Here is a 26,914-nt window from a genome sequence, read left to right as displayed (position 1 = left end):
TTTGAAGAACATCAAGTAAGAAGCAAAAGAACAAAAAAGTAGTTGCTTTCAAAGCTGCTGGTGAGAACAGCTCACAGGAGACCGATGTTTATTTACTTTGTTCATGTACAGTAGTCTATGAGCAACAAAATGCTTTTAGAGAAGCAGTCTAAACTTGAAAGTATAATAGCTTTATTATTCCTGAGGGTAATAGCTTCACTTCTTGAATCATTTATAGCCATCTCTTCTTTTCTCTTCCCTCATACTTTTACTGGAAAAGGCAACGTGTTTTATTTTCTTGTGTCTTGGTTACTTTTAAATTGCATTGGCAACACTTGAGTTTTGAAGACAATAAATGGCTTCTTAGGATGGATGGTGTGGTTCTTGACAGTGAAGTTAGTCCAAGGAGCTCTGTCTTGGGTAGTACAAAAATCCTTGTCCATCACTGGATCCTGGGAGAGTGGGGAGCAGTCAGCATATCGCTGGGAAAGGCTTAAGAAAGAAAAGGTCCAGTCTGGCAACAAGGTCCCATGTTGACAAGCAGTGGCAAGAAAATCATACCATCAGGCCTGAGTATTCCAAGTAAAATTGGCCAGCCCTTTCAATCCAAGGGATGAAGTTGCACAGTGCAGTAGGAGAAAGGCCCATCAGTGCTTGATGAGATGATCAAGCTCTCAGGGGTTTTACAGCAAGTCAGAAAATACACACCTCTGCAGTCTGGAGACTGGATCCATGCCAGTCAGCAAGTGTGCCTTTCTATTTTTAAGTCACGTATTCTATTAGATTAGATTTTAGTCAATTGATCAATACTAACAATCTTAAAATATTCTCAACTTTTGACCTTTTTTTTGTTGGCTAAGCACAGCTTATATGACAAATAGAAAATGGAGGTAAAATCAGCCTTGCTGTGCTGAAGCTAAATCTAGCCACCTTGCACAAATAGGATAGCACCAAAGTATTGAAAACCCTACAATAATAAAAAATCTATTGTGACACTGTTCCTATTTGGACTCAAACAAGCATGTAAGTGGTGGTGCCTGGGTTTCAGATGGCAGATATACTTGTCTTCTAAAATACCTCAAGTTTCAGGCAGTAGAAGCCACAGTAGTCACTAATGAAATTTGAGATTATTCACAGGTGTAAGAATTTCCAAAGTGCTCAGACTTAGTAGTTGGGTTTTAATGGGGTTCTGCTGAAAAAATTGTGAATGGTGGCACTGGCGGTGTCAGTGGCTACTGAGGCAAAGCCTATAATGTAGTGGTGAAAAGAGGTGGGCCTTGATGAAGGAACTGGAAGTGGCTATTCATGAAACAAGTTTAATTGCCAAATGAGATGTGTCTTTGACTGTAGCTCTGCTGACTGATCACTGATAAATTCCTTTTATGCACAGGAGCCAAAGTGTAGAGATGGGAGTGAATACTTAGACAGCAGAACGGACAACTTCAGTACGGACACGCTGGCACCATCACAGCTCTCCAGCTTGCTGTGGTCACCTGGCTCCAACCATGTCCTGTCCCAGAGAAGCGAGTCCACCAATGCAGTCAGTAGTGATGCCTTGAGGCAGAACATTTATGAAAACTTCATGCGGGAGCTGGAGATGAGCAGGATGAACTTGGAGAATACCGAGACCTCATCAGAAACAGAAGACTCCAGTGGCGAGTCCCTCAGCTCCTTGGAGCAGCTGGATTTGTTGTATGAGAAAGAGCAAGGAGTGGTGCGCAAGGCAGGGTGGCTGTTCTTCAAACCCTTGGTGACCCTGCAGAAGGAGAAAAAGCTGGAGCTGATCACACGGCGGAAGTGGAAGCAGTACTGGGTCACACTCAAAGGTAAACCACCATGTTTATCATTCAGCTTGGCAGCAGCAGTTCTTTCTGTCATGTCTCAGGAGCCTTTCATGCATGCTGGCTTCTGTTAGCAGGTTTAAGGGGATCAGAAAATTATACCTACCTTTACAAGATCTACCTACCACTTAAAGTGGAGCATGTGCCTAAGCAGCCCACTGAATTGAGGTGATGCTCAATGTTTTAGTATTGCACATGCAACCTTGTGTTTCATACCATAGTGGGAGTTGTTTTGTCTGATTTCCCAGTTTGTGTATTCATGCAGAACTGGGGATTTAGAAGATCCTTTTGGATGTTTGAAGGTCAAAGACCAAACTGAACCAAAACTGGGGAAAATACCAAAGTTACACCTCTGTCTTGGAGGGACTCAAAACATCAGGGTCAGGAGAGGTCACTGGTGCCCAGTTTCCTGTCACAGACACACAGTTCCTTAGGCTCTTCTATGAAGTTTATTTAAAAGTAGGGTAGGTTAATATAAAAAGTTTAATTTATTTCCAGTGCTTTAGGTGGCAGTATAATGAAGAGGTGAACTCCACATGCCAAAACATTTACACAAAAAAGTATGTGGTTCAGGGCAGAGGAGACTGAAGCAGCAGCAGCACAGCAAGGCCTGTGGTGCCCAAGGCATAGTTGCCATGGACCATTCCTAGGACTTGCTTCCCATCTCTCACAGCTACTGCTGCTGTGAAACAGCCTTGTGGGAAGGCAATTCACTAAAAGGGGTGGCTGCAGATGTGATTGTACTCAGTACTGCTTTCTCCATGTATATTGATGGCTCAGAGTGTGCTGCAAGAAGTGTATGGATGTCAGGAAGTGTGAGAAGGAAAATAACATCTATTGTGGGAAGAGTGAGTTCATAGGCCTTTTTTTTTGGAATTGCATCCAGAGGATTTGCCTTTCAGTAAATATAATGCTAAGTTAATGAGTAGGGAAATGATCAAACTTAATAATTTCCTAGCATATATGGGACTAGAGGAGAGAAAATAACAACTTTCCCACAGGTTACCCTTTTCAAAATTCTGCGTGGGTGTAGACCTGAAGAAAAATGAACAGCAAACATCAAGTTCTGGTAATGTTGTCCTTGACAGTGCTGATTTAAAAGAAGCAAACTCACTAGAATGAGGCAATTCTGCCTAATAATTCGGAGACTTGTTATCAAGGAATCAAAATGTAGGCAGTCTTAACAGTTTAAATCACTTACCATGATCATCAGATAGCATGATTCATGCTTACAAGAAGTGTATACAAAGGGAAAAACAGTATCTGAATTCCACCCTCTTATTGTGTGTATTTGTGTTACCGAGTATGAATATGAGTTTGATCTGCCTCTTCTAAAATTCAGTTAGTTTCTAACAATCCTATCAAAACTCTAAACTGAAGTACATTATATAGTAGTTCTTCATGTATTTCTGGAATAATGAGGCTTTGACAAGGAATTTAGGTGCTTCACGTTCATTTTTTTGCTATAAAATTGGCTTATTGGTGACCTTGAACAAGTTACATCCCTTCTTGCTAACTGAATTTCTGCAGCTACAGGAGAGGAATAATTCTTTGTAGAAACCATTATTAACTTCTAACATTATAAGTTAATATATAAGTTAGATACAATGCTTTTTACTTTGATGGTTGATATGGCTGCATTTATGGTGCAGAGTTTCTTCCACTTTGTTAGCTGTTTTAAATATACATTCCTCATTTCCTTGATCTCTTACCTTTATTGTCTTGTGGAGACTTCTGATGCCAAAATAAACTTGCATGTCTGGATATCAAGGCATAGTTCTGTTTTCATAATATGCTATATCAAGATCAAGGCGCTTGCTTTGGTTCTCCTTATACAAGGTTTTGAATAAATCTGTATTTAATTTGTTCTTGAAGTTTAAATAGCCAAGATATTTTAAAGTGTGACTTAAAATGGCCACATATGCAAATGGAGAACAGCATGTTTCTTTGCAGTCTCTTGAGATGTGTTTAATTATAAATATGTAGAAGGCTTACAACCATCTGGTTACCTGCTAGACTTCAAAGTATGCATGTCCTGAGGCCTCTGCTCTACTTTGAGGGCCACCAAGACCTGAGCTCGAATGGTAATCCTGTACCAAGAATAACTCTCTTTTCCATCTGTCCTGTCTAATTAGCTTATTTTAACGAGGGAAATTGCTTTCCCATTGCCCTCTCCCTTCAGTTCAAGTTTTGATTAAAATGCTTGGACAATAATCAGTTCGAGTGGGTCTAACAGAGCTTATGAAGCTACCTGCTTCCAGAGATCACTTCACTTGACCTGAAGCTATACTTGGGGTGCCATACACTTGAACATACATGCATATCCTTCAAAACGTTTTATTTATGTTCATGTAAACTATCAGGATAAAATATGACTTATCTTCAATTATAGCAAGTAGGGGAAATATAGGAGTTTAAAATAGAACTTAATATGCAGTTTCCTGAAATGCAGAAGTGGAAGTGGCTGTACATTCCTGCTGCTGCTGCTGAATATAAGGAGACTTGGTTTTGTTGGTTTAGTTTGCCCTGTTATGTTCAAGTGATTACAGAAGTGCTGTGCCTGATATGCAGAGTGTAACAAACCATGTCCTTCTTTTCCAGCTGCAGAGATCTCCAAGTGTTTCAGTATCATAAAGAAGGTTAAGTGAGGGATGGCAAGGGGAAAGGATAGGACCAAATCTATAGGATTTGTTCTTACCCAAGATATTCTGCCAGACGCTTTGGACAGTAATAGGAAAAGGTGCACTTACGTAGTATAGAGACATTTCTGTTTATTGGATTCCTTCATTTGAAAACTTTTCAGTCAACAGATGATTTAATCAGTAACATCTGATATGTGTTTCCCTTTCTCTTGTAACTCTTGTGCTTTCATTGAAACTGGAGAATGTGATGAAATCCCTCTGATGGATCTCACTTTTCGTACACTTTGGATTTGGATTGTATGAAGACCAGTGTATTCCACCTCATAACTTCTCACAGCAAATGTATCCCATGCACTGTAGTAGGCCCAGCTTTCCCCCTTATCAGACAGAAGAATCAAAACTCCCCTTGATTTTGGTTCTGATTTCTGATTTTACCTTAGAGGAAGCTCCTCTCAAATTTACATGACTTTGGATGATGTGTCTGGGATTTTTAATGCAGTATTAAGTCTAAATGTTAAAAAATTATTAAAATAAAGGTTGAACTCTACTTTTACCTAACTAGTTTAAGAGCACCCACCAAGGAAACATTTCTATTTTTCAGGTTTAGCTGTGTTCCCTTGATACGTATTTCCTAGGCATATTTGCATGTGCATAAACACAAACAGTGTGTCACATAGAGAAAAAACAGCAGCCCTAAAATCAGCGAGTCAACTCGAAATCTCAGTTTTGGTGCTGCCCTGTGTTGTGTTGCCTTTTTGATTTAAAGGAAAAACAACAAAAATGGGGCTGGAGAGATGACAATGCTGTAGCCCTAGCAAACTCAGTCCTTGTATTGGTTGAATTTCAAGCTGTCTACTGGATACGTATTGGGCTTGCTGCAGTAACATATTCGTGGATTACTAGTGATCATTTAATATGACTTTCTATGTAATGCAACCATAGGTCTTCTCTAAATTCATTCCTGAATTTGAGCATATCTGTTGGAAAAGGCTTGCCTTGCTGGAGAATCTACCATTAGCCTCAGATTTTTCAAACTGCTTAGGTTATCCTCCATTTTTAAAATGTTTCTGTCGTACCTATCTGGTCTTACTTCTTCCAGGTTAAACATTCAGGTGTAGTATAGAATTTACCTTCTAAATTTAAAAAAACACCAAACCCTCTGCTGTTAAACTGCTCTTTCATTTCACAAGGGTGAAGTGAAGGTTACTTATTTTCTCTGGATGTGCAGAGAAATCAGTTTAGCCTAAGAAATTCTTGAGAAATCTAGTTTATAACTAGATTATTTTCATAGAGTCATAGAATAGTTTGGTTTGGAATGGATTTTAGGATCATTTAATTCCAAACTCCCTGCCATGGGCAGGGACACCTTCCACTGGACCAACAGTGCTCAAAGCCCCATCCAACCTGGCCTTGAACACTTCCAGGGATGGAACATCTCTGGGCATCCTGTTCCAATGCCTCACTGACCCACAAAATTTCTTCCTAATATCAAAACTAAACCTACCTTCTTTCAGTGTAAAAAGACATAGCTGCATTGGCCAGGAATTGAACCCAGGCCTCCTGCATGGCAGGCAAGAATTCTGCCACTGAACCACCAACACTGGTGTATTGTATTTGTATTTTGGTAATAATAATAGTAATTGTATTTTATAATAATAATAATAATACAATAATTCTAATTGTATTTTAGAAGTGGAGTTCAGTCTGTGACTCCTTGAACAGACAAATTGGTGCATCTCAGAGGACAGTGGATTATAACATGAGGCAGTAAGGAAAAGGCTGATGGGAATAAAGACAACGGGCCCTTCTTTAGACAACTTCACTGCCGAAGGCAACATGGCACTGTAGTCATACTGCTGTGGGCAGGGATCAGGTCTCTTCTGCTGTCTTCCAGAAGTAATTGTTACTTGGGGATTGTCATCAGCAAGGATGAAGTTTATTTTCTGAATGCAAGTTTCATACCTTAGATACTACATTATTTACAAGACTGAACATGCTCAAACTCAGCCCCTTTAAACTGTTTTAAGTTATTCAGAATTGTCTTAGTCTCCAATTTGCAGTTTAAATTTGAGAAGTTTATTCACTAAGCATGTTGTATGAAGACAAAAGATTCTGCAAATCATTTAAACAAATACAAAGATTTCTTAAATGGCTGTTTTGAGAGAGTTGGTTCAATTTAATAAACAAATACAAAAGCCAGTTTAACTAAGCAGAAGTTAATCTCTTCTACATGCCTTTACTTTTTAATAGGCTGAGCTTAATGATAGAATAACAGAATATTTCCTTTCTCTGAAGGGTGTCTTAATTCACAAAAATATTAATATAATAGAGCTCAAATGGGAGATCCAGAACTTACTTTCTCCTTATGTTTTTTTGTCCCTCTGAACTGCAAAGGTTGTACTCTACTGTTTTATGAGACCTATGGAAGGAACTCAATGGAGCAGAGCAGTTTGCCTCGGTATGCCCTGTTTGCAGAAGACAGTATAGTTCAGTCTGTTCCAGAAGATCCCAAGAAAGAAAATGTGTTCTGTCTCAGCAATTCTTTTGGAGATGTCTACCTGTTTCAGGTAACAGGATGCATGCATAACTTTGTTGTTGTTTCTCTTTTAGGATGTGTTTTTGAGTCTGCACATGCATGTATATGATTACATATGCACACACACACACACACATTATGCTTCTGCCTTTGACTTATAAATAATAGCATAATTACACTATTGTGCTATACTATTATAATATTAAGTGTATGTTTTGGTTTCAGGGATGTGATATTACACCAATTGGCTCAGTCAATAATGGTTCAGAAACAAAAGAAACAATGATCACAAATCTGCAAGACACTTTTGGTACCTGGTTGATCACAAGATTCTAGAAAATCACCTTTATTATAAAATTTTTTCACATCTATTAGCATTCCACCCTTACAGAGTGGTGTGCTCAACCCCAAGTCTGCTGGCCACAAAGAGAGTTTGCTTGAGCAAGATGCTTAAGAAAGAAGGCTAAAAATAATCTAAATATCTTGACTGCTTAAGTGCACCACTGGAAATGTTAATAAAGAACATTATTATGTGGAACTGCCTCCATAGAAACATGTTGATTCACAGGCACACTTGTACATATCTCCAGAGACACTTTGTGCAGATTGCTTTCTCTTTACCTGGATGTCTTCTCTCCACTAACTTGACGTTTTTTAAGTAAACATACCTCCCTTCAGAGCTTACATATAAAATCTTCTCTGTTGTGTGCTACTTGCAGAAGTGGAGGTTTATCTTTGAAATCTGGTAGGTTTTACTTTAATTATTTGGAGGGATGAAAGATGCAAGTCACATCTTTTCCACAGCTTATACAGCTCGGTTGTGCTTCTGGGGTGTACAGACCGTGCAGGTCTAAGAAGCAGAAGCTGAAGTTTGGAGACAAGTTATGATGGAGTGCAGGAAAGCTTACATTTCCTTTATTTACACAGTTCTAAAGAAAGCCTTATTTCACTCAGTTAAGATAAAGTGTCTTAAGATAATGAGAACCGATCAAGCACTCCATATTCTAGAGCTGTTGGTTTTTTTCTCTTTTATGTTCTCATAATGCTGCACCATTGATTGGTTTCACAGGCAACAAGCCAGACAGATCTGGAAAACTGGGTTACTGCTATACATTCAGCCTGTGCTTCCCTTTTTGCGAAGAAGCTTGGGAAAGAGGACACTGTTAGGCTGCTAAAAAATCAAACCAAGAGTCTCTTCCAGAAGATCGACATGGATGGCAAAATGAAAAAGATGGCAGAGTTGCAGCTCTCAATTGTTAGTGATCCAAAAAACAGAAAGGCCATAGAGAATCAGGTACTGGAAATAATATTTTTATAGGAACATAATTATCATTACTTTTGCTTTGGGATCTGTTTCTGGTTTCTAGGCCTGAGAGTAATTGTCTTGGGGATAGCTGGCATGGTAGTTGTAATTATTGCCAGGTTTCTACAGCAATCCAGAACAGTGCGGGAGGTAGGCTCCTCAAAGACCAATCTGTTTTATGACCACAAAGCTATTTCTTTTCTTTTCTGCAAATGAAAATGTAATTAATGTTCACTGCTTTATGATATACTTAACTGTGAGTAATATATAGCTGTTACATTGCATACCACAGAATGTTCAGTATGTTCTGTGAATAATCTAATTTATTACTGAATTGCAGAAGAGATTGAAGTATAGGTACTTAGCAATATTATTCTGCACTTTAAGACAAGACATGAAGAGTACTTAGTCCTTCCTCCAACTTTATTTGGATAGTGGCAGACAAAACCACGTGCTTCCAGTTGAAATTTAGCCATGACTGATGATCACCTTATTGTCTGTACAGTGGTGAACAAACATGAAGCCTTACTCTGCTCTCACTGCTAGCGTGTGAACCAGGAATCTCTTCACTGATACCCTATGGAAGTATATCTTGCCGTGTTGATGTCTTGCCCATGTCCCCAGTTTTACAGGTAGCAACTGGCAGATGATGTTTAATTAAACATGCTTAGCATTCAGGCAAAGACCTCACTACACAGGGTCTCTTGTGCACTGAACGTGTCTTAGTAGTTTAGCCTAAAGAAGTCTGTGAACTGAGCTTGCTGTATCCTTTATTTTATTAGGCCATTAACAGAAGACATCTGATAATATGAACTTATTGACTGGTCTTTGAGAGCCCATCCTTACCTGCCTTTCCAGTCAGAGTAACTCTTCCTCTGTCACTACTTTAGGCTGCACATTATGGCCCCTTAAGTAGCAACCGAAGTTTATTTCCTTTGAACCAACAGAGCATAATATTTTTGTTTGGTTAGTGAAACACTTGTAGTTTCAGAATCTGATGCTTATAATATTTAAAATTCTTACTGTACTGGTTTGAACTTGATGAAGAGCAAATTGACTGGTACTGATTTCACTGTCAAGCTCTTGTGGCACACTTCAGTCTGAAGCTATATGACCAGAGTTCAAATAATATGCAGTTTTGTGTAGGGATGGTGCAGATGTTCATAAGCCCTTTGAGTGCTCAGACATTCATACTTTATTTCCAGGTCACTTTATTTCATAATCCAGAGCCATGTGAGGTGAATGGAGAAGGAAATTGGAGCAGGTTTTCAGACCTAGAAGAATATACAGATTTCTACAGATTACATGTTACAGCTTGTAACATGTAATGCACTGAGGAAAAATCCTGATGTATATTAACTTAATTTATCCCTTCCCCCACCGTGCTACTAGTTGATTTGGAATCAGATGAAGAGTATTAATGATCTATCTTAATATCTGCTAATTAGATGTTCTGTCCTTGAACAACTGCTGTTGTTTTCCAGCTTTGGAGGAAGTTGGCTTCATTCTGAAGAACTGAAATCCATCACTGGGTCTGCAGAATATTTATTTCTGTTAATCTTCTGTCTATGCCTGTCTCAGAATATTGAATGGGGGCAAACCACTGACACAAAGAATGAAATAGATCATTGCAAACGTCCACTAGTTAGCAAAGAATAAATTTATGAGATTTTTCTCCATTCTTGATCTCTTTGATCTCTTTAAAATCTCTCCTTACAATTGCTGAAGTTTTGTTGGCAAAGTTGCTTCAGAGAGAAAACAAGAGATAATTGCGTTTCCTAATCTTCTGATTTGTTGTCTTAGAGATTGGCTTTTGCAAAGAAAAAAGAAAATCTTGATTTAATTAGTAACCTAGAATTCTTAGTATACTTAGTAAGCTAATGATATTGAGAAAACATTACACCTAAGGGAACAGTTTGCATATACGTAACTCAGTTATTTAGTAACTGTGGTTGTTTAGTTGTCTTTTGCCCATTTTGATTAAGAAGATGAATATAAATTCTGGGTTAGATTTTGTGTCAATTTGATGGTGTTTTCAGTCATGTGGCAGTTATGATTCCTCCATTCTGAAGTACATAATATTGCGAATACTGCAGTTTATAAGCATTCTGTACTGGAAATTTTCACTAGGGATTTATTTTGGGAAGTCAGTGGAAATAGTGTGATTGACTTCAGGAGGATCGTGGTGGTTTTTAATGCAGAAAGATGAGACATAGTCTTAATTTATTTCCACTGGGAGATTATCTTGGAAATTCTGATTTCTATAGCCTTTCTCCTTTTCCTTCCTCTTCCTCAGAAAAGCAACCACCCAACCTCAGTTGGCTATTTTCTTTCACATCTGTATAGATTTAAAACCAATACTTCTCTGCTGAAGACTTAAAAATTTAATAAAAATAGGGCTTTACAAGCAGAAAAGACTTTTCTTGTTTCACAGTTACCATCATCTGAAAGGCAGTTTTACTAAGGAAACCTAGACTTCTAAAGTTGCTACAGGTAGATATACTTATATGATTCTTTTTGGTGTTAAGCACATGGAATGGAGAAGCTCATCTTGTAAATCTGGTGAATTTGAAGGATATCAATTGATAAAGCCAGTGCTAAGCAGAAGTGCAAACAAAAAAACTACCGGGAAAATGTTGTTTTTCTGTGGAAATCATAGTTTTAGAGACTTGATGCTATCAAACAGGTTGGGAAATGTCTTCAACCTTGTGGCTTACGTGAGGGATTCTCTCTATCAGGTTTTACTGGTCCAATAATAATAACAGACTTAGTTTAAGAGAAAATGGCAGCCCTTCCCATGGCTATGGGTCATGTTGGTCAGTTTAGAAGAGATCGGGGAAGCAAGCAACTGCAACAGCAATGTATGTACAGCAGCCACCGCACTGGCAGTGTGGCTGGAAATCTCAAATCTGCACATACTACCTACAGCCACGTACATTTTTATTAGTATGTGAAATAAATATGTTGTGGGTGGTGGTATTCCCCCAGCGTGTAACTTCTCCCCTAAACCTAAGAGAATTAGGACAAAAGGTAACAAGTTTGAAAATCCCCTGGTGCCGAGATGAATTTCAAAGCCTGTCTTTAAAAAAATTTTAGTTTTCCTAGGTGTTTAACCTGCCAGAGAGACCACAGAGTTTGCTGTGAAATATGGAGTTCTGTAAAACTCGTAGGGAAGTTAGTGAAAGGGATTATTAGCATTTATTCAGAACTCTTTTAACAAAATATTGCACATTAAGTCAAAAGTGGAGCTGCCTCTGCCTGTAGAATTGGTTTTAGTGGGATGGAAAATCTCACAATGAGGGTACTGTAGCCCTGGGTATACTTCTTTTTGTACTTGGTAGATAAATCTTTCCTGTTATCTCACTTTAGAACAATAGTATGAATAATAGTTGCTTGAAAGCATCTGGAGTTTTCAGATTTTAATATGTTGGTATAATCATGATTTCCAGGCTATTCAGGTGTTTCTGAAGTGATTCATATTTTCTGTGCACATGATACTTAACTTACTGATCAGGTGGGTTTTGAACATAGGTATTTACTTGCAGACACTGAGATGATGAGGTATAAATGAGAAGAACAGGCACATGCTTGGAGACATTTTTTCCAGAAGTTTTCATATGTGTCCTCCACATAAAAGTAGTAGCCATAAAAAAAAATAAGGGGATCTGTAAGGTGGTGGTCTCTTTATTATGGGTAGTCATTAAATCCACTAGTACCTTTCTTCCCTTCCCTATAGTGGTCTTCAGCTTTTTACAAAGAGCATAACTTCATTACCTTTTTTTTTTTTCCAATTTACTTGACTCTTCCTCGTTTCTCTCACATTTGAAGGAAGATGATTGGAATGTGTCTGGGAATTTATTCTTCAGGCTCCACAAAGCCCAAATTTCATGTCTTAACTTTCTGTGAAGCATCAGATGAAATATTGTCTGACATTGAGATGAAAATTCACAGTAACAACACTCAAAGAGAATCTTTTCAGGAAACTAACGCATGCCAGTATTGCCACATACAAATTCAATTTGAATTACAGTACTCAGTAACTTTTTTTTTCTTCTATATCCTCTTAAACTAAAAAAAAAAAAATTGTCTACACTTGTTAAAACAGATCTTCAGTTTGTGTGGTCTCTGAACTGGCTAAAAGCAGAGCTCTGCTTTCTGAGAGATTCAGTACAATTTCTTTTCAGATATCACTCTTCAGTAAGGATGGTTCTTCCCTACATCATTAGCAAAATACTTCTCTTTACTAGTAGTAGACTGGGAACAAAATGAGTAGGCAGTCAGAAAGTTAGGGATGTTCATCTCCAGTCTTCCTGCACTGCAATTACTGTTTTACAGATGAGTGAAATTCCATCTTTGTTTTGCAAAAATTTGCCATAAAATAATGAAAAATTATTAAACTATTACTGAACTTGGAGTTGGATAGCATTATCTCATATGATGAAGCTGGTGGGGGAGAATGTGCAGAAAGGGCTGGAGGTCTGGACTTTGGGGAGGGGCAGCTGGGTAATAAAGTTCAGTGGCTTTCTTACTTACATCCCTAGCTATAGACATATATGTGGTACCACCAATTTCAATCAGATTATCGACAAGAATGTAAATTAGGTAGATGTACATGCACTTTTGTGCTATCAATGGTATTGGAATAAGATTTCCTCTGTCTGCTTTGGTTAGAAATTATGACAATTCTGTCCTTCCAAAACAGCCAAAAAGATGGCATTTATTGGAAAAAAAGTCTTGTTATTTCAGGAAGATATCATAACTTTTTTTTAAGTCACCAGGTAGAATGAAGAATAAAGTATTTCTACTTGTACATCAGTGTTACCGTACTCTATTATGCTGCCATTTTTATTTCTTTGAACTGAAAGTTATGACAGTATCTCAGTGGCATTTTTAAAGTAATGGGATTTCTGGGAGAATGATGTTTTTGCTTCTTCCAGTTCTCTTTAGGAACTAATGACAATAAAAATCTGTTCCTTGTCCCCAGAAACCAAGTGACTCATTTTTCCAGATGGGTACAGTATGAATTGTGTCTGAGAACCAGGGACTGGAATGCAAAGAGTTTAGTGTTGTTTGTAATGTGGTTGAAAAGCTGTGCATATAAAACAGCAGCAGTTTCTTTTCAATCCATTGAGTTCCCTACATCAGCATGCAGAGACACTTTCCATCTGGAAATAAGATGTTGTGTAGGGAAAAATTTTGAATTTTTACTGCTATAGATAGTGAATTGTGTCAGCAAGGCAGTCATGTTTCTGCATGGTATAAGAACTTTTACTAAATAAAATCAGTTTTGAAGCACTTAGCTTCATTTAAGCACTGAGAGAAGGACCTCCTCTCTGCGCATCTCTTCTTTTGTGCTGCTTTAAATAGGTGCCAAGTGAAAAACCAGTGTGTTGTTATCAGATCAGCTGTCCAGGAAGTTTCTTCCATCCTTCTTCTAGGTCCTTGAAGTATTGCTACACTGAGTTGATATAGTGTCATTTCTGGCACTGCTTTACATCATTTGCGTACTGGTTTGGGTTTTATCTCATTGAACTCTTTTTACTTTGTAGAGAACGTGTTTGAAAATGAGACAGTTCTTCCTCAACCCCCCCAAAAGATACTGTTTGCACTGTAGTGTACGAACAACAAGGAGCCACGGACTGTCCCTGCCTTCACAGTGCCTGCCCTGTTGGCACTGCCTTCACTGGAACATTGAGACCCTCCGTTTTGCAGTCTGCAAGCCCTAAAAATGTTCCAGCTGAGGTGGTGGTGCCACTGTAAATGTCAGCTGCAGAGACAACTGTATAGCACATAGGAACTATGGATACTGTCACCTCTGGAAACCACTGGTCTTTCCCAAGCTCCCATTTTAAAGTTTACCTTTAAAAAACCTAGCAGGATTATTGAATTGTGAGAGACCTGTTTTCAAGCAACTTCCTTTAGCTCCTCTGTTTCATGATTTAAAATTTAATTAATTCGCAATTTTTTCTCAGTGTCTGAATAGATTTTTCACTAACCTGGAGGAGAATTGACTATTTCTGTTCTGAAAATGATCACTGCTGCTGAAGTACTGCCAAAAATACCATGCTGATGTTCCTTTGTGTGTTAACTCTTAATAACTCATTCCTGTACTAAATCTTTGATGCGAAAGCCCATCCCCTCACATAATTACTGTCTTGTCCCTGCACCAGACTTCCTTGCTTAAGTTCTCCTGGAGTCCCAGGCTAAATAATTCTCAAGGCTTCCCACATTTTACTCCTTTCTACCACAGCTTCCTTTTTCTGTCTGCCTTACAGGATCCTATTAAGTTCAATACATTTATTTGGATGGCCTTTCCATACCTTTCTTCCAAGCTTTTTCATGCTGCCACTAAACCCATGAACCCTTGCTTAACATTTGCCTGGATTGAGAATGACATCCTCCCTTTCCTCTTGAAAAAGCCTTTAACGTTTTCACATTTCACGTGTGCTTGCTTGTTTTGGTGTACCTTATGTTGGACCATATCTCTTATCTCTTTGCGGAATCACTTCATGCTGCTGTTAACCTTTGTCACCCATTCCTACTCCCACAGCTGTCTGCTGCATCCACGTCTTCCTTTTTGCTTTTGAGCAGATTTCAAAAGGGTTGTTTTTTCTATGCATGATGAAGTTAAGTCCTTGAGCCATCTTTTGGGCAGTCCTCCCACGTGGGGCAGAGATTTACCTCACACAATAGCAGAATAAGGCTTGCAGCAGCTAGTCTGCAGGCTGTAAATTAACTTCATGGACCAGGTCGTACTGTGCTTTGAAGTTGTTGCTTTTTTATTTGTGTGCTTCCCCCATTTAGTCTTCAGGAATATAAATCTTTAGGAAGAATTATCATAGTTTAAAAGGCTTAGACAAATAGCAGCTGGTATTGGTTCATGGTCTCCAATTGGTTCCAGACGTCCCTGGTTTTGATAAGGCTACAAGACAATCTCAGAAATTCCTTGCCTACAGCTTTTACTAATGCCATTAAATGTAACATTGTGATTACCGATGCTTTGGGAGCTGATTAACTAGTATCCTGCGTGGCTGATAAACACTGTAATTTAATTATTTCTTCAGCATGCCCTAATGTTGTACCCTACTCCTCCTTCTTTGATTATCTTTATTTTGAAATATAACTTAGAACAAGTCTTTAATGGGGATTTTGAAGAAGGCCTAAGAAACACAAGTATTCCTGTTTAGACTGTGCTCCATGGGGGCAGGATGCTCCACTCTAGCAGTGCCCAGAACAAGCCTTGCTCTGTTCCTGAGGTATTAAAAGTCGACTTGGCACTGTACCCACAGCGGTTTCATCTCAAAGGGAAGGGCATCACCTGAACTTGTTGCTTTTGGCTTTGTGAAAAGCTGACGACCATGTTTTATTCTAGCTGGGTGTTGACACAGAGAAAGAGCTCATCTTGCATTCTCCTTTTGGAGTTGTCACATGCATAAAGTACTGGAAGGCAGAAAAATGCTCTGTGGGGAGTGTCTGAGAGCACAAAGAAAGCAAAAAAAAGGCAATGATCAAATAAACCTAAGGAAAAAAAAAAAGATTATTCTTTCTGAAGTGCAGAGGATGCATGTTTCGAATGTCTCTGGTAAGACTAGATAAGGCATCTTTGTTATGAATATGTCTCTGTCCTTTCTCACTGGACTTCTGAGAATTGCTCTCATTATAAGCTTTTGTAAATTCCTTCTTTTTTCCTTTTAAGAGTAGTTCTTTGAAAGATTTTTTAAGTGTATTACAAATTTGCATTTGTAGCTGAACAAAATGGAATATTGTCTTCCCTTTCTTCACCCTACCTGCCAAATAAGAACACCTCTTACTTCCAAAAGTATAGCCACAGCTGATGCCGCACTTTGTGAGCACATGCTCCTAGCTGGACTAGGAAGGGTCTCTATCAGTTGTAGCACAAACTTTAGCACTGTTTTGTTAACAGGGCCTTTTTCACCCTTTCGTTACTTACTTCCTCATTGTTTAAAGTAAAGAGGCAAGATACTTGTTTAATTTTTGGGGTATTTGGCAGCATTATAAGGAACCCGAACTGATTTTGCTTCTAGATGAGCCTACAGGTCATAGTTCACCTGTGATTTTTATATTTGTTGGTTTGTTTCCTGAGTCACAAAGGGGCTTGTCCCAGCCTTGGCTAATCTCAGTGTAAGGTGATAACGTCCTGTGCGTGCAGAGACAGGGTGCGCCAGCAAAAGATATGAAGCCAATGCTCATTAGAGAAAACGTGATGAACTTTCTCCACAGCCCTAAACCACCTGTTGAACAGCAAACATGCAGTGATTGGAGCTGACATTGGAAGAACAGCATTGTCAGGGATTTTAACAGTCTTCAGTACATAAACTTGGCATATGATAACGTAATGGACGTGGCTTTTCTGCCTTGAGTCAATGTGCTTGCTGCCTTTTATTTATAGGTACTATTTGTAGGTATTAATGTATGTTGTACATTAATTGTACAGTCTGCAGGTCAGATTGTAGCTGCAACTACCATTCTGTCATTTGGGGAAATGAACAGCAAAATTTGACTTTGATGCAGTGCATAAGAATATGTGTTTGTTTAAATGAGTGTATATTTACACAAATACTTAAAATCTGTCATCTAAACCTTGGTTCAGAACTTTGTCTGGTAAATACTTGAGTCTTCACTTTCCTAATTTTACATTGAAACTGAAATAAGTTGTTACATCTGCATGTACCTGTGTTAGATATGTTTAAAAATTGCATATATGCATTCCTGCTTTTGATCCAGTGGTCTGTATCAAGTCTATATAGCTGGTTTTTGCAGTTTGCCTGAGTGTGTGTCTTACCCTATTACTAAGAACAAGAACCATGAGTATTGTCTCCTGTTTAAAAGTTATGGAAGCCTTGGATAGTAGTAAAGAATGAGCAGGACCTACCACTGTAGTTACTTCGCTTTGCACAGTGCATTAGCATAGCTATGCTACTTTGCTTTCAGCCAGCCAGCTAGACAATCAAAGCTAAAACAACCAAGACTAATTTCCAAAAAGGAGAGAGAAGAGTGGGGAAAAAAAAAAAAAAGAAAAAAGAAAGAAAAAAAGCCTTCCTGAAGCACAAGGTTGTGTTTTTATGTAACTGTTTTTGTGGCTATCAAACTACCCGAAGTTCATGGTATGTTCATCTTGTCAGTATGCATTTAAGACCACCAGCTTCGTTTTGTTTCAACTCATCTTTTGGGTTGATGTAACACAATATGACTGGATGTGTTTTGGCAGGGAATAACTAATCTAATCCTTATACTACCAGATGAAAGTAATTTACTATGGGTTTGGGGAAGAGCCCAAATTTTCAGTGCAGGCCGCAAAGATATTTTTCCCCTTTTAATTGTCCCTTCTTATATCTAAACAGATCCAGCAATGGGAACAAAACCTGGAAAAATTTAACATGGACCTTTTCCGAATGCGATGTTACCTAGCCAGTTTGCAAGGTGGGGAGCTCCCAAACCCAAAGAGCCTTTTGGCTGCTGCCAGTCGTCCTTCAAAATTGGCACTGGGGAGGCTCGGCATTTTCTCTGTCTCATCCTTCCATGCACTGGTAAGTCTGAATGCACTTTTCATGGGTGTGTTACACAAAACCATCATTAATATTGTGCTCAGATGTGGAATTGTGCTGGGATAATACATGGCTGCACCCACATGTGTTGCTCAGACAGCCCTGTTTCTTTCTCACCCTATCTACCTTTTCTTGACTGCAAATCAACTTTCCTCTGCAGGATATGGCCATGATGGTTTTTTTGGCCCCTGGGAAGTTCAGAATTGAGAGTCCCTCCTAAAAAGGAAGTATTCTTGGAATAGGCTAAAACTAGAGACAATTCAAATTATAAGTCCCTTTTTTAAGAACTGTAGGCTGTGTTTCTAAAGAAGAATGAGTGAGATCCTAAGCTGCTGTAACCTGTTGTCACGCTGTCAGCTTTAAGGGAAGTACAGCAGTAGCAGGTTCACCTCTGCTCTTTAACCTTAATAAGGGCTGCAAGGCTGATCTTGGCAGAGAGATCTAGACCACATTTCCTGCATGTGAAGTCTGAACAGTGATACTGAAAGTCCTGCCAAGGAATGTGTTTCTCTCTGCCACTGTTTTTATCTATGTGGTTTGTGCCATTGCTTGTTAATAACTCAATGCCACAGCACATTTATCTCCTACGTTTGGCAATTTTGAGAATGTCTTCCTCTAGCAATTTTGTATCTGAATGATAGGTTATCATTCTTCTTCAGAGCCTTTTCATTAAATGCCTTTGTTGTACAGAGCAATATTTTCTCAGTTCCTCCTTTCCTATGACTTCTAATTTTGCCCCATGACAAAAAAATGTCACTACCACACCACTGGAATAACAAAACAACCATCACTTCTGAAAGTTTAAAACATTTTCCTTGTACCTTGGCATATTACATTGAGGTGAACTGAAGTAACCCTCATTTGATACCTCAGGTTTAAAAAGCTGACAATATTTTGCTGTTGCGAGAATGATACAGGAAGACCTGTCTCTGTTTAAATAGATCTGCTCCAGGGATGAAGCTGCTCTCAGGAAACGTACCCTGTCTCTGTCTCAAAGGGTTCGAAATAAGAAGGGTTTATTTTCTTCACTAAAAGGACTGGACACATTGGCAAGAAAAGGAAAAGAAAAGAGACCTTCCATAACTCAGGTAGGTCTTGCTGCAGAGAGCATAGAACGGCTTGTTTCTCCTGGAGCTCATTCTGCAAGGTGCTGTTGGTACATACAGTAGAATGGTTCAATAGGTGTGGCAGACTTGCAGTGGGATCATCACTTGTGAGTGTATATATCTAATTTTGTGTTTCTTTGTAATAAATAAGATTGGTGAATGACAGGTTTTGACCCACTAAGTTAATTAGTAGCAGCCTAAGACCTTCAGATTTTAATTTGTAACAAAACTTCTCTTCTGGCACATTGCAAACTGTTTGAAATTAGGGTTTCTTTGGAGATAGCCTGTATGCACAGTCCTTAGCACAGTGTGTGCTTGTTTGTGACTGGAACTCTGAAGTACTGTTACAATTGATTATAGAGTAACACAGGTGATTTTTCAAGGAGAAAGGAGGAGAGACTGCTGCAAAGACAGCCATCTTTGACATTGGCCTCTCAAAGCAACACTTGGAAGTACATTTTAGCAAACAGAAGAAGAATTCTGTCATGCAAGAGGTCAGCTGTTGGTGTAGGCAGCTAACAAATAATGCCAGGCCAATTTACAGCAGCTGTAGGCTTGGTGCAGGTTTGATGTTTCTGGGTCAGGCTGGCTCCTGGGAGAGGAGCTGTGCTGATGCATGGTCCCACCAAAGGGCTGCATTACTGGTGAAACCACAGCATCTCACAGCAACTTTTTCTCTTTGTGAAACTAATGGTCTGTGCACACTTTCAGTGTAAACCCCACACTCCAGGAGTCTGTGCTTTCTCAATAAAAGCACAGCTATATGTGAAACAAGCATTTGCTGCTTTTTCCCTGAAAAAAGGTAAATAAGAGCAGAAACACTTGACAGTGAGGCAGAAGGCGTAGAGGTGTACCCACACTCAGATCACTGCTGTTTTCATTAGCCTCTGCCATGTCTGCTGTTACTTCTGCAAAGCAGTATTTCGTGCGTTGTTCGTTAGGTAACTTTGTTCCTATTATTCCGTGGCCCTGTATTTTGATTTAATTAGACAAAGATCTGTGATTAGCACTTGGAAATCGGCTGTTCTTGCACATCTGCTAATCTGTTGTGGAATATTTAAACAAGCCTATCTGTACGCATCTTGCAATAGCCACAAAGCTGATGCAACAGATTCAGTGTTGCAAAATAACACATAAGGATTTTCTGGTTTAGTGGTTTGTATTTTTAATAGGTAAATATCTATGTGTTCCACAGGCATTAAGCTTCTTTAGGTGGCTGTTACACATTTTAGCATATTGATCAAGATGTGTTAACATGGTGAAATTGATTAATAAAACTCAAGTCTGTCTTACAAAAGAAGGAACTGAAGGAGAAGTTTTCTCCAGGTCATCCTTTTCACATAATTTTACTCCCTAGCAAGTGAGTCTGGTCTGCGAGTCTTGCACCTTTATTTCTTTATTAATGCAAGCCCTGAGGGAAGAGATGTTATGCCCCTTAGCTCTGTTCCCACCAGAGCTGATACCTCGCACAGTTTTTAACTGGGTAATATGTCTTCTCACAAGCTTTATAGCCCATGAAGGGGATCCTGTGGAGCTCAGGGACAGGGAATCTTATACCTGTGGCAAGACGAGGAGGTTCCTGCTGCCCTCACAGCGCTTTTCTAAGCGCAGAGAAGGGGGCTCTGTCACAGGCAAAGGTGCCCCTAGTGAATCTTCACCCTTCTTATTCCAAACCTTGCAACCAGCTGGTCCAAAAATGTGTTCGTTTTCATACACAAGCTGAGGTTCTTGACGTTTTAATTTTTTTTTAATTAAACATCCTAAAACACAATTATCCTAAAACACAATTAAGGAAATGTAAATGCTGAGTGTTGCATATGAAAAACACCATGCAATGATTCATACCCATAAAAGTGAGGAATTTTTAAGGGCATGGCTTGAAAATTGACCCATGAACCTAGAATCGGACTGAAAAGAGAGCCACATCCTTGCTCAGACTTGTGTATATACACATACTTTTATATCACAATCAGAATAGGTCTGAGGCTGACTTTCTTGTCTCTTTCAGCCCACTGGGAAGCTGGGTGAATCAGAGAAGTGGAGTTCATTTCTCTGCTCATTGTGTTGCGATGTTTCTGTCAAACAATCGATTAAAAAAAGTCTTGCTTTCTTGGATTTAAGTTCATTTGACTGTAGCTGGTATGTTTTAATCTGACATACCTTAGCTTCAAAATCAGATGGTATATTTTTCAACATTGTTGTGTCAGAGAATTTTTTAATTGTATCTTGTTTATTTTTATGGCATTAATAAATAATGTTCAGAGTTTCTGTGCTCAGAGGCTTTTGTAAACATTAATGTAGTGGCTCAGTCTTTTACAAATCAGTTAATAAAACTGCACCGTAGCAGATGGGGGATGTCTAGGCTCACATTATCCTCAGTTTCTTAAATGCTTATCTTCTTTCTTATGTCTAAATGGTGAACTGTTTTGAGAAATAATAAGCAATAAAATACTTTGATTACGTCCGTGGGTGAGACAAGGAAGTTCAGAAGTGGTACCCTTTATTTGCATTGGCAGACATTGGCTTTTGTATGAAATCTTAAGAGAGAGTTTTTTGTTGTCTTGGATTATTTGAAAGTCTTTTGCTAGTACCAAAAACTAAAAAAAAAAGCTCAGATATAAGTCTGATATTATCCTGGTTTTTTTGTCTGCAGAAGGAGTTAAAAAATGCTATTTATATTTGCACCTTGGTAATGTTATTATTTGCAAATCTCAATGTCCTGTATAAACTGTACAGATCTATCTATGTGTTTATACCAGCCTTATCACCAAAATATCTGATTGTATCCATATGCATTTATTGGATTTTAAAAATTTTCATTAATAAGTCTAATATCTTCGTGAGATGCTAGTAGTTAAGCTTCCAGATGGGCAGTGTACGTCTCAGTTTCTGCTTTCATCACTTTCAAAGCAGACACAGTAGTTAGTCAGCTATTTTCATTACTTAATAGTCTGGAGTTTGGGTCAAGTATGCCTTTAAAGCTAAGCTAAAAGTTTCAGTCAATGGTGTCAAGCAAACTGCTTGGTTAAGAGGGATGAAAAACTGTAGGATAGGAAGTTTTAGAAACCAGCAACAATGGTTTGAAATAGTTCCTTGAAATCATGATGAGATTTGTAACTGTACTTAACAGTATTCTGAAGGTGAAATTTATAGCTTCCAGTGTAGGGCCTATTTGAAGGTAAATGACTTTAATCTTATTGCTAAATAGTAGATAGGAAAACAGCAAGGACATGAATGTTTTTATACATATTTGAATATGTATGTGCGCATGTAGCTTGAAAGAGAAAATCTGCTTAAATTTTCTTTATAGATTTTATTTCTTTATTAATTCTAGTCAGAGTAAAGCAATCAAAAGTACAAAAATACCCCCTGGATTTAGCAGGTTTATATATATTTATTAATTTAATTTGTAAATTTTTTTTGAAGGATTTACCCAACACAGATAAGAAGTAAATGTGTTTATTTGTTTAACCTACTTATTTATCTGTAATATTTTCAATAGGTTTTTGATTCAGCTGGAGGACATGGATTTGCTGGTGTTCAGAATTCAGCCAACTCTGCTGAGGTAAGATATGCCTGTCCTCGTTCCACATCATCATGTTTTTGAATTCCTGAATGTATTTCATTAAGTGTATGATTGGGCTGGTTCAGAAACCCTGAAGAGGTTCATAAAATGGGGTTATTGTTAGATGACAGGATTGTAATTCTGCTAATGAAACCACTCTAACAAGTTTCTGAACGTTCATGTAGTCTTTAAAAAAACCAAACAAAACCCAAAACAAAAAACTCGTCTAGAAGCTTCTTCACAGCACTAATCTGTACAGTCTGTACACTGTCTGAGAAAGATTTGGGAATGGGATTGTTTGAAAGCATCCTTCACAGTATGGCAAATCATAGAATGGTTTGGGTTGGAAGGAACCTTGAAAGGTCATCTAGTCCAACCCCCCTGCAATGAGCAGAAAAACCTTCAACTAGATCAGGGTGCTCAGGGTCTCATCCAGTCTTACCTTGATGGTTTCCAGGGATGGGACGATACCAAAGGTATATTTTTCCCCTTTGCCTACTTCAACAGAACCTTTGTATTTTGAGTATAAAGGCAATAAAATCTGTGTAAAGTCTGTAGAGCATACCATCAGAGAAGTGAGAATTAATGTATAGCTGGAGATTGCCCAAGTAAAGGAAGAGAATGCAGCATCCCCCCAGCAGCATTATCCAGCTGTGACTGATGTTCTCTGGTGCCCAGGAGGAGGAGAGCTGCTGCTTGTTCCTGCCTGGCCTCAGTCATGGTCCCTCTCCATTACTGCAGCCTCCTTAGGGGATAGCACCACTATCCCTCAGTCTGGAAGCAAAGCAAGACACTCCAAAATACGTAACTGCATATCTGTAGGACCAGTGAATGTTGTCTGTGTGCTGCAGGGCTTATGAAGACAGTATCCTCCCTCAGTAGGCTTGTGCAGGCTCCAGATAAAAACATCAAATTAAGTCTTAGGCACAGGGTTTCTGGACTTTGTTTTCTGAATGGTATAGCTGGATTTCTTTAAAAGCAACATGTGTCAGACTCAAAGGAGTATTTTTCTTCCCATCTACCCCCTGCCCCTTTTCCTCCTTTATGCCCTGAACCAGATAGTTTCGTGATGCAGTTTAAATCTTGAAAGACTTTAAAAAAATCATTCTACAACACTGTTCCATTTCAACTGAGTTTGTATACCAGGTATTAGACAAGAAGCCAAAATCTGCATTTAAACTGCAGTATTGCTCTGGAATGAACTGTAATGAAGAGCTTTAGTGAATCTTGTGAGGAAGGTTTGAACAAAGTTCATCATTTCTCATAGGTTTTTATGAGGGTTTTTTGTATCGTTATGTAGTACATGGTTTATTTTCTCATCAAGTGCATTTTTTTAATGGCTAGGTAAGAAAGAAATGTATAATTACACAGAAGTTATGCTACTGGGAGAGACATCTCCTATTGACAGCACCTACCCCTATAATGCTGTTTTGCCTCCTGAAATTATCTTCACATTTTCTCTGTTCTTTGAAAAAGTGTATTGAAACACCTGAGGTCCCTTTTTTAATTGACCACTTGCATGTTATTTCCTGGGCTAGGAAAGTACTTAAACTAAATCACTCCTCTCTTTTCAAAATAAATTATAATTATGAGGTATTTCTGGTTGATATGATCTCCTGTAGAGAACACTTACAAATTCCTCAAGAATGTAGCTTTGGATGTGGTATTAGATGGCATCCATGTCCCATCTCGGAGACAGCAAACACAATTTGTTCCTATTCAAATCTGTTAAAACATGGAAAGGTTTGCCACGTGAGAAGTGGCAAAATCCTGTGGGTGCAGCCCCTTAAGGTTTCTCCAAAAGGGTTGTGACACCAGTCCCTCAGTTGAATGCTGATTCCTTTGTGTCTGTGAGGGTGAGGGAGCTGCCTTATGCAAGAGTATCTGCTGTGGGTCTCCTGTCCCCTGGCCTAACTGGAGCATTTGCTCTTCCTGGACCCTTCTGATGAGACAGAGAAATGTTTTGAAGGGACTAGGGTGCAGGCAGAATGAAGTCCTCTCTCTTTAGTGCTGTGTTGGTGAAGGGACAAGGTCTGTCTTCTTGTCCCAGCTCTAGATAAAGCAGCCTTCTCCAAATTCAGGTAGGGGCTTACAGCCTGTTCCCCAGGCAGAGGGGGACCAGCAGGAGGGCAGTGTGGCTGCAAGGTTTTGGGCCAGATTTTACAAATTTAGCAGGGTTGTATTTCAAGACTAGAAAAACCCACTGAATTTAGGTGCTGAGCAGAGCTCTGGAGCTAGAAAAACATCATTATTATTATTATTATCTCAACCCTATTTCTAAACCTTTTCTCAATGGGTATTAAATATAGCGTAGGCATTTTTAAGATCCTGACATTTTGATGAATCATACGACAACTCAGAAATGATTCATCATAACTCTGAAAACCGTTACTCTGGCATCAGCCTGGTTTCACTGGCTGATTAAAAATAAATAAATAAATAAAAAAACCAACAGAAACAGCATCAAAACTTTTATAAGATGCTGCCTGAGGAGGGTAGCAAATGATAAATAGTGGAGTCTTCTGGAGAGGCTGTATTTTCTCTGAAAAGGATGATAAAACAGAAGCAAATAGTGGGAGGAAATGATGAAGTAACCTATTGGTCCTGCAGCAGCCCTGTGGCACAACGTGTGACAGTCTGAAAATCCTGGCGCCTCTCGCTGGAAAATTGGATGGCTTGTTATAACTTTATGTGGCAATGAATGAATGAACTATTGTGGAATTAGTCACTGCAAGCATAACAGGAAAAAAAATCTCTTTTCATGTCAGATTTTCTGAGACGGAAAATGTGGATGAAGCAATGGTACCTTGACTGCAGTTAAGGAACACAGTCATGTTTAGTAACAGAGGCGAGTTTATCTCAAGCTGTATGCTTGAGCATCAGTGTACATGGCAAGGAATGGACGTATCTCACATTGGCTGCAGAGCTTTCTGTCCTGTCTTAAAAGCTTACACCAAAAGGTGGCCTTGAATGTAGTTCTCATCACCTTAATCCTCTATGATTTGCGGTTTGTTTTTTTTTTCATCTCTGGCAATAGTGAGATTTATTTCAGTTAGGCATATTTGAACAGCTGCTGTTGCAGTGCAGTAAACCATTGTGGTAGTTGCAAACCTTTGAGCTGCTGGGAGCACCTCCCTTGTTGATGCAAGCATAGCATTGATTTTCCCTGGAGGAAGCCACCGGGGAATTCAGTCTGACTCACTTGTGCTTCACTCTCGCAACCTGCCTGCCTTGCCCCCTTTCTCCTTTCTCTTATTTACACTGTGAAGGAAGGTCAGCTTTTATTCCCAGGCACTAGATTTAGTGCTGAGAGAACTATGCTTCTAAGGGAATTATCTTCTTCAATATCACCAGTGTTACGAGCAGTCTACAACTACAGCCACCGAGGTCAAACTTCACCTGGTGGATTTCATTGCTGCATTAATTACAGTAGCATAACATGATTCCTGTTTTGTATAAGTAGTAGCTGAATTTTAGTAGGATTACCATGCACCTGTGTTAATTGAAATTTCACGTTCAACTAGTTAAAAGGGACAGTTGAGCAAGATAGACAAGATTCATGAATGCCACTAGTTCATTAAAATCATTTCACCAAACCAAAGTTATTCTGGCATCAAATTATAACTATGCCACATTCTGGGTCAGCTGCAACTTGAATTTCTGCATTGTTTGGTAATTACCTGGATAGCATTGCTTGCTTCATCATTTTCACAGCCACAGTTGCTATATGGAAAAACAAAATAGTATTGGTCTCTCTGTTACTACTGGTAGATTGTTGTCAATAACTTTGCTGACTGCAACAAGTGAAGCAGCTCTGTGCAGTGATTTTACAGCAGCTTTTAATTGCAGTGCGCCCCTGGGCTTGTGCCACTATAGAGAGGAGGAAGAATTACATAATCAAGGGTCTTTATATAGGCAACAATCCCCCCAACCAACAACAAACCAACCAACCAAAAATACTAAGGAAAAAACATTAAGGATGTAGGCACTCCAGAGAACAGTTCAGGATATCTTAAGATATGTCTTGGGTGGCAGTTCTGCCACTTCATGGTGTTATTGTCCCTTTCCAGTGACTGCATGGGGAATCAAGGGACCTTGTCTGCATAAACTCAAATGTCTTGATGTGGGTATTTAAGTGATATGCTGAATAGGCAGACCCAAATATACATGTGAAACTTCAAATTCTGAACAGCTCTTGGTGTTTTTCTCCTCCTTGTGTGGCTTCCTTTGAAACATGCAGCCTCAAGTGCAGTACAGGAGAAAGTTTGAAAGTAAAGGGTGAGAAAGTGACAGGGAATTTATTCAGGGTGGATGTTGTTATTTGATCAAGCGGAGTGGCTTTGGAATGAGAGAGAATGTGAAGCAAAATGGTAAAC

At 38.9% G+C, this 26,914-nt stretch overlaps 1 protein-coding gene and 1 non-coding gene across 3 annotated transcripts in view; one reads left to right on the top strand and one right to left on the bottom strand.

The window, feature by feature from the left end:
* TIAM2 (TIAM Rac1 associated GEF 2) overlaps positions 1-26,914 on the top strand; it is a 91,581-nt gene that overhangs the window by 7,370 nt on the left and 57,297 nt on the right. For both annotated transcript variants that reach the window (XM_027716877.2, XM_027716875.2), the window contains exons 3-8: positions 1,370-1,805; positions 6,857-7,029; positions 8,068-8,292; positions 17,664-17,849; positions 18,809-18,955; positions 22,476-22,538. In XM_027716877.2, coding sequence (XP_027572678.2) covers positions 1,370-1,805; positions 6,857-7,029; positions 8,068-8,292; positions 17,664-17,849; positions 18,809-18,955; positions 22,476-22,538 — 1,230 coding nt within the window. The remainder of the gene's footprint in view (positions 1-1,369; positions 1,806-6,856; positions 7,030-8,067; positions 8,293-17,663; positions 17,850-18,808; positions 18,956-22,475; positions 22,539-26,914) is intronic.
* On the bottom strand, positions 5,993-6,063 carry TRNAG-GCC. Its single transcript has one exon. It is a non-coding gene; the product is annotated as a tRNA-Gly (tRNA).

Source organism: Pipra filicauda, unplaced genomic scaffold (assembly GCF_003945595.2).
Source record: "Pipra filicauda isolate LSUMZ 115617 unplaced genomic scaffold, ASM394559v2 scaffold55_size4083901_pilon, whole genome shotgun sequence".
Lineage (NCBI taxonomy): Eukaryota > Metazoa > Chordata > Aves > Passeriformes > Pipridae > Pipra > Pipra filicauda.
The sequence above is the reverse complement of the archived record's forward strand: the minus strand, read 5'-3'. Positions and strand labels throughout refer to the sequence as shown.